The sequence below is a fragment of the Microcebus murinus genome, chromosome 17 (assembly GCF_040939455.1).
Source record: "Microcebus murinus isolate Inina chromosome 17, M.murinus_Inina_mat1.0, whole genome shotgun sequence".
In the NCBI taxonomy this organism is placed as follows: domain Eukaryota; kingdom Metazoa; phylum Chordata; class Mammalia; order Primates; family Cheirogaleidae; genus Microcebus; species Microcebus murinus.
Window position 1 is genome coordinate 7,288,973 of NC_134120.1, and position 15,135 is coordinate 7,304,107.

The following is a 15,135-nucleotide window of genomic DNA, read 5'->3' on the forward strand; positions in this document are numbered from 1 at the left end:
TCACCCTCATTACACACTGAAGACCTGTAATTCTTCAGGTCTGTTTCTGAACTCTCGATTCTTCCACCTTAACATTGTGTAGCTTTATAAGACATGTTAATGTTGGGTGGTGACAGATAACCCCACTTCGCTTTTCCTCTCTTTGAAAAAGTACTTTGCTATTCTTATGCATTTAGACAGAGCTCTTGCTAATTAAGACCTTTTTATTATGTGAACATTCACAGACACAAAACACACTAAGCACAGAAGATAACTATTAATATTAATAAATATCCCCAACCAACTTTTTCTGAAGGCCTGGTCATCACAGAGTGTAGTCAACAAGTGCCACATGATCAGCTTTTCACAGCCCGACCTGCCTGAAAAGGTAAAAGATTATAAAATTCCAGGTAAATAAAAAAAATTTTTTTTTATGTTCCCCAAACAGGGTCTTTCCATAGAAGAAGATAGCATGTACCATCATTATTTAAAACTTCTTTTATGTCCTTTGATAGAATTCACAATTTTTTTTGTTTAATTCCTACAAATTCTTGAGGTACCTTCCTATATATATATATATATATATTTACGCACACATACTTATGCCTACATATACATATGTATGTATAATTTTTGCTGCTCTTTTGTGTATGACATACAATAAAACTATTGAATCTTATAAAATTTTATTTTTTTAGATGACTTATTTCTTTTATTTTTTACTTGATTCTTTGTGTTCTCTAGGATGAGCTTCTACAAATAATACACGTTTAAGTAATTTTCAAGATTTACAGTTCCTATTCCTTTTTCAACTTATTACATTTAATGAAAACTGCCAGAATATGTTAAATATCGGCAGTGATTGTAATCATCTCGTCTTACTTGGGAATTGAATTGAGGTTCCTCTAGGCTCTCACCATCAAGCTTGCTGTTAGTTTCTAATCAATTTTCCTTATCAAGCTAATGAAATTCCAAAATTGCCATGAGTGCTTATCAGGAAAGGAATCTTTAAAAGCGTCAAGTGCCTTTTTGGCATTTACTGGATCACGTGCTATTTTCTCATGTTAATCATCACCGCCATTTGTTTATTGAAGAACCTGAGACATTTGTCCTGTAGTAAGTAGCTCTTGCTTTCTGCGTTTATTTCATTGCTTCCTCATGGTGTCCCTCAACTCAGTCTCCTATTGCCTGTGTTCTCTGTGCATTACTAGTGACTTCTAGAGGCGACACTGGATTCAGGGTAGTAGCTACCTTGGGAAGAGCACTTCCTAGGTGGCGCTGTTCTCTTCCTGCTGGGACCCCCCCCCCACCTCCGTTTGTACCGTTTTTTAGTGAGATTACGGTTGATCAGGTATTGTCAGTCAGCAGCACCTTTCATTATAAGGTTCCCCATTAACCTTTCACCTAATGGCTTTAGCATCTGTTAACAATTGTCCCGACCTATTATTTTAATAGGGGTTGCAAAATGGTGACAAAAAATAGCTATGTCTTTTTTTTTTTTTTCCTGCTTGGGAGCTGAATTTTTCAATAAAGAGAAACTTTGGGTCACCTTGAGTTACAGTTTGTACAGGAAAGCCAGGAGAAATGCTTAATTCTTTCTCTTTCTTTACCCTTTGTTAGAACAGTGAGTTGGTGACCTGAGAGAAAAAGAGGCAGGAGGTAGTTAATGTGACGCCCCGCCAGGGAGGTGGTGACTTTGCTGTGTTTCTGCCAACCGCTGGTAAGGTTAAAGAATATTTTTGCTTTTAAATTGTTGAAAAAGCCTCCTGTAAGGGTCACGAGAAAATGTTGGAGGGAGGAATCTCGTTCACCTCTCTCTGGGAGTGGTAGGTGATCTTCACTCTGCCTCACTATGTGTCCCCTTCTACACCTCCCTCGGTTGTCCTAGTGGGAACATTTAGTGCACCTGTTCTCTGGAGGCATAAGGCGATTCCATTGGTCTGGTTAATTTTTACTGTTTGTTTTGTGTGACTCGTTATTGATCACATGATCTTTTTAACATTTCCCCTATTTGCTGAGTAAAATTAGGAAACTTCATGTTGGGGAGAGCAGTGTTACACCCCTGGGACCAGGGTTTCGGGCTGCCTGTGTTCCTTTGGGAGCTACACAGAGCTAATTGTTATTTGTGTTATAAGATTTCAAGAGCCTCTAAGAACAAGCTGAAGAAACCAGACAAGATCACCCCTACAGAGAAACAACAAAAGCTGTTTCCATTCTTCCCCTCTTAGTAATTGCAATAACTTTATCATGGGCTATGGGTAATAATGAGCAGGAGGATGCGTGTGTCTGTGTGTTTGCATACGGACACTGAGTTAGGGAGTAATTTTATAATTACTTATAAAAGATACAGTAATTTGGGGAAACTACCTAGCCTGTATCAATGTGGATTTTGTGAGTCAGGGAGTGGGCAAAAGAAACTTTCAAGCCCCCTTAGATGTAAATATCATCTACTATTACAATAGGCACCAACATGCCACCCATTGTGCATCGTGTGGGTAGACGGTGGCTTTTTCAGCCAATGTTTGAGGTTCAATTGACGGCCCGTTGAATCATTCTGAGGACTAGTTGACTCAAGCCAATAAAGTTTGTCTTTGAGTTTGTCCTGCAAAATCAGTGTGTATTTTGGATCAGGGCTGCTTTTGTCTTATGCATTGGGAAAATAGAAAATTGAGGCAAAAAGCCCCACCAAAACCCAGTAACAGCAGATTGGAAACAAGATGGAATTGGGATTGCAACTAGAATGTGGAATACATGCTGTGAAACCTCACGGATGAAGTCATTGTGTTGCTTCATCCTCAGTCAGAAGATAGGGGTCGACACCCACCATGTGCAGGGCACCTGCGAGGCGCCGGGACTGTGCAGGGGATGAGACTTAGGGCCTTGCCCAGAGGGGTTTATGAGGCTTAGTAAGAACTGCAGCGAGCACGCAGGCAACACAATAGGATGTGCTGGGCGTTTCAGTAAGGACGCATTTGGCATTTACCGGGAACTCCCAGGACAAACACCTGACCCACTCTTGGGGGCCCCGGGGAGAGGAGCTCAGGAGACACCTCTGAGCTGAGAACTGCTGGATGGCAGAGGGATAAGAGAAGTCAGGGCAAGGGAAGCCCATGCGCAAGGGCCCTGCCCTCTCAGAGTATCGTCCTCCCATGATAAAATGTTAGCTGGGTCCGGGGTGTCGGCTGCTCGTGAGCGGAGCGCCGTGAGACGTGAGAGTGGAGAGCCAGGCAGAGACCAGTCGCACCGGCCTTGCAAGGCGGGAAGAAGCCTGGATATTCCCTCGAGGATAGTGAGGCATGGAAGGGAGTGGCGAGAGTGAGGCAGGTGTTTCCGAGGCAACTTCTCACCTGCCAGATGCGATCCTTCCTTCCCGGCGTGTCCATGAATATTTAAAAAAACCCAAGCCTCAGCCACCGTCCTTCACGGTGGTTTAACCAATAGGAAGCCTCCCTGGCCTAATAAATCAAAGGAATAAATAAAACTAACTTTGCCATCCTCTGATACAGCTAAGAAACTGTCGTATTTCTAAGCCATAGAAGCTGCTAACCACGTGAAGACAGTTCTTAAGAATGAGACGCAAGGAAAAAAAAAAAGAGAAAGTATCTAGAAAGTAGGACCGAAACATGCTTAGATATGGGCAGAGATCAGAAAGCTTCCTGACTTTAAGACGCCACTGAGTAGGACGTGCTTTGATTTGCAGAAAAAAAAAATAGGGAAGAAAAGACAAAGAAACCAAGTTCAAGTTTTTGCATGCGGTTTCCATTTAGAGTTAGAACGGAGAATAAGAAGTGCATCTTTTTGAATTGTTAGAATCTTAGGGGAAAAGGGGAACAGAATCCTGAATTTGGAATGCGTCCGAGTAGCTGAAATGGTAAAGATGTTTCCAGAAGCAGGTAGGCACTTCTTGACTTCAAAAAACATTGCTTCATGAAATATTAGTGCTTCGCCTCGGCTGCTACCCTAAGAAGCTCCGGTGGAGAGAGGAGCTGGCAAGCACAGATAGAGCCGGCTGCTGCGCGGGCGCAAGCTCGCCGCTCTCCTGCGGCGCCGGTGGAGGGAGCTTGCGGTGACCTCGAGGGGGGAGGCCGCGATAAACAGAACAAGATAAAAGCCCTGAACCAAGACACCCACGGGGAGAGGAGTGAGAGCGCACAGCACTCACAGCTCAAGGTTAGTAACCTTCTCAGAAAAAAAAGACCAGGTGTGTCCGAGTTTGCACTTTTAAGGTAATCGCGTGCAAAAGGGCGGGCGGGGCTGCCAGTGAGCCTGTGTGACAAGCAGATGTGGCAGGGAGCGGGCGCTGCGGGGGACAGCTGTGATAAGTCACATGGTGGACGCTCCTCAAACCTTGTTAAGTTTGGCGATGGGCACAGCTTTTGGTAAAAAGGTGCACTTTAAGTACTTCTCAGTCTGCTCCTAGCATAGTATTTATCATAGATCGGACAGTACAGTTCTTGAGATTAAAAAATGTGAGCTAATTTTACTAGCATCTAGGATTTCAAGCTAAACTTTCCTTCTCTTGAGACCAGGCAAGGGTGAACTTAAATAATAAATGTCCACTAGCTAAAGATTTATTATCCTACTCAAGGGTTGGGACAAGTTCTCTGTAAAGGTCAGGGAGTTAACACGTGCAGCTTTGTGGGCCATATGGCGTCTGCCACAACTCAACACCGCTCAGCTTGGCCACCCTAGCACGGAACCAGCCCTAGACAATATGCAAACGAGTGAACATGGCTGGGTTCCAGCTGAACTGCCTGCAGCAGGCAGACGGGGGGCTGGATTCGGCCCAGGGCCGTGGCTCACAGAGCCCTGTCCTGGAGGATCCCCACCGAACCCAAACCCAAGCCTCCGCTTTGAATGGAGGTAGGTTTTTATCCTTCACTCAGAGCAGTCTAACTTCTGGGGACAGGCGCACGACTTGCCAGAGCTCTACGGGTATCCTGGTCCAGAGGAAGCCACACGTCCCTCATTGGAAAGATTCTCGTAGTGAGATTTATTGAGGGTGGGCGCGGAGACCCAGGCTGCTGTTGAAATCATCTTACCGTGAGCACGAGCCTCCTAACAGCTAGGACATCCGCTAGGACATCCTGGCGGCAGGCACACGGTCAAACCCTGGCGTCTGACCACAAGGGGAGGGGACCGAGGACCTCACGTCTGTGATCTCCCCGGCCTGCCACAGTCACTTGTTCTCAGAGCGGAGCGCAGGCTTTCTGCTTCCCAGCGTGCGGATAGTCGCCGGAGCACGTGTGGGAAGGCATGACAGCGGGAACAGAGTGCCCGTCACACACGCCAGGTGTCGTAGCAGGAGCCGGGGAAGGTGGGGTGCGGGTGATCGAGGAGAGACTGGGATCCTCCCAGCATTCAGGAACGGTAGGGACGTCTGGGAAAGCAGAACACGTTACGGGTGGTCGAAGCAATGAATCCGAGGTGACAGAGAAGCTTCTCCCTGCGTGGACAGCCTAGAGGAAGGGAAAGGGCATGTCTGAAGGCCGCTGCCCAGCCCGGGCCCCCAGGAGTCTGCACGCAGGGGCCAGCTCCTGAGATGAAGTCACACTCATGCAGCTGGCTGAGGCGTTTCTAACAGTAGAGAGATCCAGTAATATTTTGATTAATGACTTCCTTGAGGACAAAGCTCTTTTATACAGACAACTCTATTAGAAAAAAAAAAAAAAAACAACCTCAAGCCAAAACCCCTTCATAAATCATGCAAAAAATGGCTGGCGACACAACAAAAATAGCTCAGGTGCAGTGTCTATCTGTCTTTGGTTAGATGTTGATAAATAGAGCTCGTCCTTCGCAAAGTTGTAGTAGCTGAACTTTATCTTCAGCCACGAGTCTCTCTGCACCTTTCATTCCCATCCGTGACCTCTAGGTCCCCGGAGTCCGGAATGCAAGTGCACTGAAGTTGTCTTCATCCCCTGACTACGTCATCCTGGAAGCCTCGGGAATTAAGGGGTTCCTACAGGTTATTATCGATTACTATTCCTTTTTCAACACTCCTCCCACACACCTGAGGAAGTTTGCTCAGGGCCCGTTGTAGGAGCTGCCGAGGGCACAGGATGCTTCGTCACATCCAACCTCTTTCAGGACCCGAGGATGTGAGCAGCGTTGCCGTCTTAGCAACATTACATTTTCCAATTCGTGAACCTGAGATGTCTTTCGCACATATTCTCTAAATATGTGTTTCCCAAATTTAGGTCTTCTTGAATTTCTTTCAGCAACGTTTTGTCGTTTTTCGGTGTAAAGTCTTTCGCATCCTTGGTTAAATTTATTCACAGGTATTTTACTGTTTTGGATGCTGTTATAAGATGGAATTTTTTTTTTTTTAATTTTCCCTCCAGATTGCTTACTGTTAGTATCTGTTGTAGATTGAAACACAACAGATTTTCATGTGTTGGTCTTCTATCCTGCAACTTTGTGGAATTTGTTTATTAGTTATAATAGTTATCTTGTGAGTTTTAAAGGAGTTTTATCAGTGCATAGGGATAGTTTTATTTCTTCTTTGCAACTTGGATGCCTTTTATTTTCATTACTTTTTCTTGCCTAGTTGCTCTAAAACCTTCACTGCAGTGTGAATATTGGTGGTGAAAGCAGGCATCCTCGTCTTGTCTCTGATCATAGGGGGACTTTCACTACGGAGTGTAATGTCAGCTGTGTGTTTTTCATAAACACCGTTCACCAGCAGTAATTTAAGTTCTCTGAGCATTGGTTTCTTTGTCTGTCATTTGCCTTCCCCCCCCAATAGATCCATTCCTTGACCTTTCCCAGCATCTCGGGAAGGGCTGCATCTCCTCCCTGGGCCCAGCTTTAGTCAGGCGGCCTCCACAGTGGGCAGCCCAGGCTCTTCCTGGACTTTCTACCCCCAAAGGCAGAAACGGGTTCCTCCTGAAGCCCCTCTTGGAGTTGTCTGTCTCTCCATCCCTGTTGGGGGTTTTTGGCTCTACCATGACCCTTTCTAGTAGTTTATCTTATGAAACATTTTCTACTGAATCATTAGGTGTGGGCTGTTTTCCTGCTTGGACTCTGCCTAGGACACATGGCAGTAAGGGTCCCTATTGTTGTATCTCTACGTGCTGACAGGCCCTATCCTGGCAGTCAGTGCACTTCTCTTCATCTCCATGAGAATCATCCTCGTCTTGCTCAGATTATGGTAACAGTGTGTATGTGACAGCACGTGTGTGTCAGTGATGCATGTATGAATGTATGAGAGTATGTGTGTAAATGCATGCATGTGTGAGTGTGTGAGAGCATGTGTGTGAATGGATGCATGTGTAAGTATATGTGACAGCATGTGTGTGTGTGAGTGCATGTGTGTATGTGACAGCATGTGTGTGAGTGCATGCATGTGTGGATATATGAGAGTATGTGTGTAAATGCCTGCATGTGCGAGTGTGTGAGCATGTGTGTGAATGGATGCATGTGGGAGTATATGTGACAGCATGTGTGTGTGAGTGCATGCATGTGTGGGTGTGTGAAACAGCATGTGGGAGTGTGTGTGAGAGAGCATGTATGAGTGCATGAGTGCAGGCATGTGTGAGCATGTGCGTGTACAAAGGGACACAGGTCTGAGGCAGGACATAGTGGGATGTCAGGAATTCTTGGGACTTAGCCTAAACCAGGTTTGGTAGTTTTATTTTTGTTGGTGCCTGTTAAGAGGAAGTCTCATAATTAAGACTTTGTGGATGAAATGGATTTTTCCAACTCAGATATGAATCCTCGATGTCCTTGCCACCCAGTCCATTCTCCATAGTGACTAAAGTTATCTTTCAAACATGCAAAACTGTCCACACCACTTGCCTGCGGAAGATGCTCAGTGGCTGAGTCGCTCCCGGAGATGTGTTTGTGCCAGGACCTGGGCTCGGTGGTGGAGTCACAGATGTGGGCAAGACACCCTGGTTTCCGATTGTCGGGTTTCAGTTCCTTCATGCGTGTCATTCAAGCACCTTTCGATCCATGCTTAGCTTCCTTTTGGATCACTTCCCACCCCCTAGACTGTAGTCACACTATTTTCTGAAAATGCTGCCTATTGCCAAACCCCTCTCTTCCACTTTTCTTACCAGACTTTTCCCAAATCCATTAGAATGAATTATTCCCTTCGGCCTGTCATAAAATTTAGTCAAATAATTTGTATAGAAGTTATCACATTTTATTATTATAAGTTGCTTTTTTTAAAATCCATCCAACCCACTATATTATGTATGACTCGAGGGTAAAGGCCATGTCCTTCGCAGGCCTGGATTTCCAAGGGGCTAAGCAGGGCACAAATAATATCATAGGCGTGAAAGCGTATAGAAAATGCCATGTAAACATAGGTGACACTATATGTGATTATGTGTACAAATTACAATTTTGTTCTGATTATCATTACCTTGTTGATTTCACGCTCCCTGGAACAGGTCCCACGTTAGAGACAGATGTGGAGTGCTTGACACCTACGGATAAACTTCAGAACTGAGTCACGTATAAAGCTTAGAGTTGCCATTAGGCAGCATTGTCTGTAGTGATTCCTGTTCCTTCCTTAGTCCAATTTTTACTCACCTTTTATTTTGGCACTTATCAGGGTCAGATGCATTTATACAATTCCTCTTTTTTTAGTTTAAACATTTTCATTTTTTAAAAATTCTTAAGGGCACATAATAGTTGTATGGCTCTAGGGTACACGTGAAGTTTTGATACAGACATATAATGTGAATTAGTCAAATCAGGGTAATTGGGGTATTCATCCCTTCAGGCATTTATCATTTCTTTGTGTTAGGAACATCCTAATTCCACTCTTTTAGTTGCTTTAAAGTATATCATAATTTACTGTTGATTATAGTCACATTGTTGTGCTGTCAGATATTGCTCATTCTAGCTATATTTTTGTACCCATTGGCCACGCCCGCTTTATCTCCCGTCCCCGCTACCCTTCCCAGCCTCTGGAAACTGACATTCTACTCTCTGTCTCCATGAGATCAATTGTTTTTCATGTTTAGCTCCCACGTATGAGTGAGAACATTCGAGATTTGTCTTTCTGTGCTTGGCTTATTTCACTTAACGTAATGTTCTCCAGTTCCATCCACATTGTTGCTACAATTCCTCGTTCTATAGAGGTATAATTTTTATACTGACACGCTAGTATGTTCCTAAAAAGTTCATAAGAACTTCAACCTTTTTTTCTTTTTTTTTGTAATGAAAGAAGAGCACAATGATGAACCTGAGAAATCAACCGTGTTTGGATACTAGACTATAACTGTGTACGATGTCACAACTGGGGGAACCTGGGTGAAGGGTACACGGGACTTCTCTGTACTGCCTTTGCAACTTCCTGGAACTCTATAATTATTTTAATTTCCAAGTAAAAAGTTCTTTTTAAAAAAATCGCTCATAATGGTAGGTTTGCCTGTGCCCCGGGCCCCCACACTTTTATTTCTAGAGCGCCTTGGGAGTTCTGTTCATCAACCACCTAAGCAAGTGCCTGCGGTCGGCAAAGAGGCAGAGATGGAAAGAAAGCCACGGCCACGGGCTGTCAGCGCTGGGTGGAGACTCCACCCCCAGGGCCACGAGGCCTGTCCCCCAAGCCCTTCTGTGCCCCAGTCTCACCCTCTCAGGGAGTCCTTACCTCCTGGGTCTTGCCCTCTAAAAGGGAAATACAACCCACCTTTCCCTATCTCCCCTTGCCGGCTTTATTTTTCCTCACGCACTTACCACCTTCAACTTACTATATATTTTTTTACTTTATTTTAGTTTTTGTCTCTTCCCAGTAGAATGTAAGTTCTATAATGGCAAGAATTTTTTTTTTTGAGGCGTTATTGTATCCTTATTGTCTAAAGCAGAATTTGGCACAGAGAACACACTCAGCAAACACTTGTTGAATGAATGAGTGACTCTTCGTAGAAAACGAAACCTTGACAGTAAGCCGACTATTTCCCCGAGAGAAGTAACTCAAATCTGCCCATCCGTATATGAGAACAAACCTATCTTTGAAGCTAAGACCTTTTTCCTGTGTTCATACTTCAGAAAAAGAAGACACGACTGATAATATCTGAGAGGAAGGAAACAGTGCTTCGTGCTGGGCCTCTGCATGTAACATTATAAAAATTAATTTTTTTATAGACCAGCCTTTCAAACGATTTCCAGAGATGGATTATTTTGCTTTCCTTTTGGCTATTCTTCATGTATGCAAAGGTAAAGATAATCTTTATGTCTTCATTTTTAAAATTTGCTCCTTTTTCGGTCTTACTGCATGACACGTTCAGAGTTTATAATGCTCCCTAAGGGGCTTAGATAATTTCTCACTTGTGCAGAAAAACTAAAAGTCACAATTGCCCGCTGTCAGTGGTGTAAACCTTTTTCAGACTAAGGTAGAAACTGTCAGCCTTTACCATGGTCTCAATATGCAATCTTGCCAGGCCTTTGGGAAGCCCAAGGTATGCACTGGGTGTCTCCATCATTAAGCCTAACCGAGTTCGTGTGGTGTCGTATATTGCAGCTCTCTGTGAAGAGATATTTTGGGACACGGCTGTTAAACTTGCTGAGAATATGACTCTGGAATGCGTGTACCCTTCCACGGACATCCTAACGCAGATGGAGTGGTTCAAGATCAACTCAATGGAGAGAGAGGCCATAGCCATTTTCAGCCCCACTCACGGTGTGATCATCAGGGAGCCTTACGCCGACAGGGTCTCCTTTCTGAACTCCACGATGGCTCCCAACGATATGACCCTTTCTTTTCACAACACCTCCGAAGCTGATGTTGGCTACTATTCCTGCTTCCTTCACACTTTCCCGCAGGGAACTTGGGAGAAGGTGATCCAGGTGGTTCAGCCAGGTAAGGGCAAAGTTTTGTTTTCCTTTTTATCCACCTACCACGTTCGATTCTGTAAAGCCCAAGTGGAAGCCACAGAATACTGTATCCTATTTCGGTGGCATTTCCCAACTCCATTTCCGGATGCCATGATATCATTGTTTCAGAGAGGGTAATACTGTGGATCAATTTCACTTTTCTTAAAGTGCTGTCATTTCTTGAGCAGATGTCTCACAAATTTGCATGTGGTGGGAGAAAGCACAGGTTTTATGTTGTCTTCAGGACAACCTGAGCCTAGATTAAATTGATGTTGGCAACGTGTGGGTTCAGGAGCCGCGTCCCTCCCAGCGAGGCTGTGCCATTCTCTTTGCCAGGCACTCAGCACTAACTACAATGCCTGGATGTCGAGGGTCCTTCCTGCAGCACTGAATCTCAGCTATTATTACAGTGAACCCTGGGCAGAGTTCAAACACTGGCTTGGTCTTTCGCCTTGTCCAAGTTTAGCGAGAAAGGACACTTTCTTCAGGAATTGCTAGCTGTTATGTCGGAAAGAATCTAATGATTTCTTGGAGCGTTTTCTGTTCTATCATCTGCCAGTTTGGTCTTTCCAGTAATGGCCACATAGAGTGGGTATGGTGTATTAGGAAAACTTTGGTTTTATAGACAGTACTTTCCATACAACCTAGCGTTCGTTGCTTGATTCCTCCAAATCTCAGGTCCTGAATAGTAAATTGAGTTGGTAATGCCATTCTACCTATTGAATGGTTTAGAGATAATATATTTAAAGAACTTGGCCCATGGTAGTCAGAGAATGATCAGTATTCTCATGAATATTATTATTATTTCCTATGCTTTTGATACAAAATGACTAATGATGAAAATTTTAGATGTCACTTATACTCTAAAGGAGAAAATATTTTGGGACTGTGTGTTTCTTGTCTGCTTTCTCTCAAATTACACCCCATGATCACAGAGAGGAGAACATTATATGACATTGGTATAGTGCTTCATTTTTAAGGGAACCATATTCTGGAAGAACAGTTCCAGTACTGTATGAGGAATATCAAATGGTCAGGGGGTAAGAAAAATTTCCACGTGTTTAGTTTTCCCTTTCCCTTTAGGTGCAGCTAAGCTCAAGACTAATTTTGTGCATGTTGCTGAGTTTTGTAGGGTGTCAGTTAGCAAGACCTCTTTAGATAAATGCTTATTTATTAAAAACTCAAGTCCTCATGTGCTGTTGTATGCAGACATGTGTTAAATGCTGTTTGCAAGTTTTTAGTGTATAGTCCACGTTTGATCAGTCATGCAAGTGAAAGAGAGAATTTGCAAGGGTCTGAAAACAGAATGAGCCCTTTGACACCTGCCTGGAGCCGCCAAGGCCAGAGCAAGTTGGGCTTGCCCCTCCCTGCCTTATGTGGCGAGCCTTTGCACTTTGGGTCCCAGGTTAGGCCAAAGGACACCCAATTAAAAACAGATAGCTCTACCTTTTCTGCAAATTAGGATAAAGATAGAGCTAAACTACAGAGAACTAAATGATGTTTGCCACACCTAGGTAGGATTTTTATCTTCATGTATGAACAGTTTGGGGCATATTTTCTATTTTTATCATGCAGATGTATTGCTCCTGCTACTTTTGAGGTTAGGAAAAGAGAGCACTCTCTCGTCATGGGGCTTTTAGGAAACAATTTTACCCAAAGGAAAAAAAAGACATTCTGTAATGAAGACATCTGCACTCAAATGTTTATAGCAGCACACTTCACAACTGCAAAGATGTAGAAGCAACCCAAGTGCCCGTCCATACATGAGTGGATTCATAAAATGTGGTCTATGTATACCATGGACTTCTGCTCAGGCACAAAAACAATGGTGATGTAGCACCTCTTGTGTTATCCTGGATGGAGCTGGAGCCCATTCTTCTAAGTGAAGTATCACAAGAATGGGAAAGATAAGCACCACATGTACTCACCAGCAAATTGGTATTAACCGATCAACACTTATGTGCACATGTGGAAGTAACATTCATCAGGTGTCGGGCAGGTAGGGGGAGAGAGGGGTTAGATAAACTTACAAATAATGGGTGTTGTGTGCACTGGCTGGGGGATGGGCATGTTTATAGCTCTGACTCAGGTGATGCAAAAGCAATACATGTAACCAAAGCATTTGCACCCCTGTAATAGTCTGAAATGAAAACAAAATAAATAAGTAAAAACAATGGTGAGATTTTTCAGTCAGTGGCCAGCCAGAGAATCGGGTGCCTGGCTCTCCATCTTGTTTAAATTCTTCATGACAGTATCCTTAGTCATGTTTCGTTGCTGTTGTTTTTGATCATTTCTATTTTTAAAGAACAGCTTGCTGTTATGGGACAGTGAGAGTGTTCTACCCTATTTCAAGATTTGGAGGGCTGCAGTTTTTTGAACCAAGAATTATAGTGAGTTTAAAAAATATATTAGTTGTATTTGAAAATTAACCTTAAATATACTTAAATTTTTCCTTAGGTGCTTTATTGTAATAACAACATACCAGGATCTGTAAATATTGTGTTTTCGTGTACTGTAAAGTGGGAGTTGACAATCTTATTTGATAACTTTAAAAATCAGACTTGGAATCCAGCAATCCTAATCTGTATAATAGATTGTTAAGAACTTCAAAAGGGGCTGGGCGAGGTGGCTCACGCCTATAATCCTAGCTCTCTGGGAGACTGAGGCGGGCGGATCGCTCGAGGCCAGGAGTTCGAAACCAGCCTGAGCAAGAGGGAGAACCCGTCTCTACTAAAAAATTAATTAGCCAATTAAAAATATATAGAAAAAATTAGCTGGGCATGGTGGCACATGCCTGTAGTCCCAGCTATTAGCCTGGGCAACAGAGTGAGACTCTGTCTCAAAAAAAAAAAAAAAAAAAAGAACTTCAAAAGGACGAAGGAATTATTGACATAGGTGACAGCCTGGGGGACATGGGAGTGCCCTGGGTCCCTCCAAGCGGGTGACGTTGGCTGTTGCCCCTCCCCCAGAGCTTTCAGCCTAGATGAGCAGATCAGACATCTCATTCCAGATGAGATGCCAATACAAAATCACTTAAAAATGTGTGTTTGCTGCAGGATAGGCATTTCTTCATTAGCAACTAATTTAGAGAACTTAATGGTGAAAATTGTCACATTGATTTTTATCTACTTATAGGAAGATATGCTGGGGAGACTTGGGAGGCCACATTTCAAAAGCCGCCCTTTCACTGCAGAGTGTGTGGGGTCGTGGGGAAAATTACTGCCACCTGTGGGTCTCTGGCCTTAACGGGAAGTTAAAGCAAACGTGGTCGTACTATGGAAATCCTCCCCCGAACGGGCGGCCCACTCGAAACACCCTGCTACCTACCTTTACAGGGTGCCTGCTCTGCGGGAAGTGACTGAACATAGCCTCGTTTCAATCCTTACGAATCCCCGTGGGGAGGGCATGTTCTCCCCTGACACGACAGCAGACGCTGAGATTCAGGACTGCCGAGTAACCTGCCCAGGGTTGCTGAGCTGCCGGGTGGCAGGGCAGCGCCAGGGTGAACCCAGTCGGTGCCTCTGAAGTGCCAGAAATGAGATGGAGGAGAGGTTGACTCCAGCAAAATGAATCAGGGGGGCTGAAGTCAGGGAAAACTCGCGCTGGCCCTTGAGAAATCAGAAGGGACTTTTTAAGGAAGAGAGACTGGGGCGGGGGAAGGGGAGAAGACGGGGAAGGGCGTCTTAGGGGGTTGCTGATGGCGTGAAGCAGGACACAGCACAAGTGTCAAGTTCACACAGGGGGCAGAGCACGGCCCTCTTCGACCAGGGCACTGACCTCGGTCGGGATGTGGTTGTCACTCTGGCCTCTGAGGCCCTTCCCTCCCAGCGAGGTGGCCTCAGGGGTGAGGAAGGCACTGCAAGGGTGGGACCCTCTCCCTGCCTGCACCATCAACGGGGCTCAACGTGTGATTCTTTGGGGTCTCAGGTAAGGCTTTGGTACATGCTAAAAAAAAAAAAAAGAATTTTGCAGCCCACCAGCGCAGCAGAATGTTAGGGACAAACCGAGAAAGTTAGTATGGCCCAGATCTCTATGTGCCTGGTGGAGTTTGAACTTCAATCTGTAATGCAGAACATGGGACATCTCTGAACATTGTTTAGAAACATCTAATAAACCATTTTTTTTTTCTTTCACCACCTAGAAGATTAAACTGGCTGCAGCTTTCTAGGAGGGGAGGAGTTCCAGGGCAGGGCGACCAACTAGGATTCCATAGGTTGGAACATCTGTGCACTGCTCGCAGGACTGTACATTTGTATGGCTGTTATTTGAGTCAGACAAACAGAGCCAATGGGATGCATATGTGGATATGGAGAGAGTTATTATCAGGAATTG

At 44.4% G+C, this 15,135-nt stretch overlaps 1 protein-coding gene and 1 long non-coding RNA gene across 6 annotated transcripts in view; one reads left to right on the forward strand and one right to left on the reverse strand.

Moving 5' to 3' along the window:
* Positions 1-207: 207 nt before the first annotated feature.
* On the reverse strand, positions 208-5,219 carry LOC142861643 (uncharacterized). Its single transcript, XR_012912865.1, has 3 exons — positions 5,022-5,219; positions 1,529-1,616; positions 208-359 (listed from the first exon to the last, which is right to left on the reverse strand). It is a non-coding gene; the product is annotated as an uncharacterized LOC142861643 (long non-coding RNA).
* The window catches only part of CD226 (CD226 molecule), a 97,541-nt gene continuing 86,472 nt past the window's right edge, over positions 4,067-15,135 (forward strand). For 4 of the 5 annotated variants that reach the window (XM_075993805.1, XM_075993807.1, XM_012779992.2 and 1 more), the window contains exons 1-3: positions 4,067-4,149; positions 9,979-10,146; positions 10,451-10,789. In XM_075993805.1, the coding sequence (XP_075849920.1) occupies positions 10,101-10,146; positions 10,451-10,789 (385 nt within the window). In that variant the 5' untranslated portion in view covers positions 4,067-4,149; positions 9,979-10,100. Of the gene's footprint in view, positions 4,150-5,851; positions 5,945-9,978; positions 10,147-10,450; positions 10,790-15,135 lie in introns of all 5 variants that reach the window. The other variant, XM_075993806.1, reaches the window with a different exon arrangement.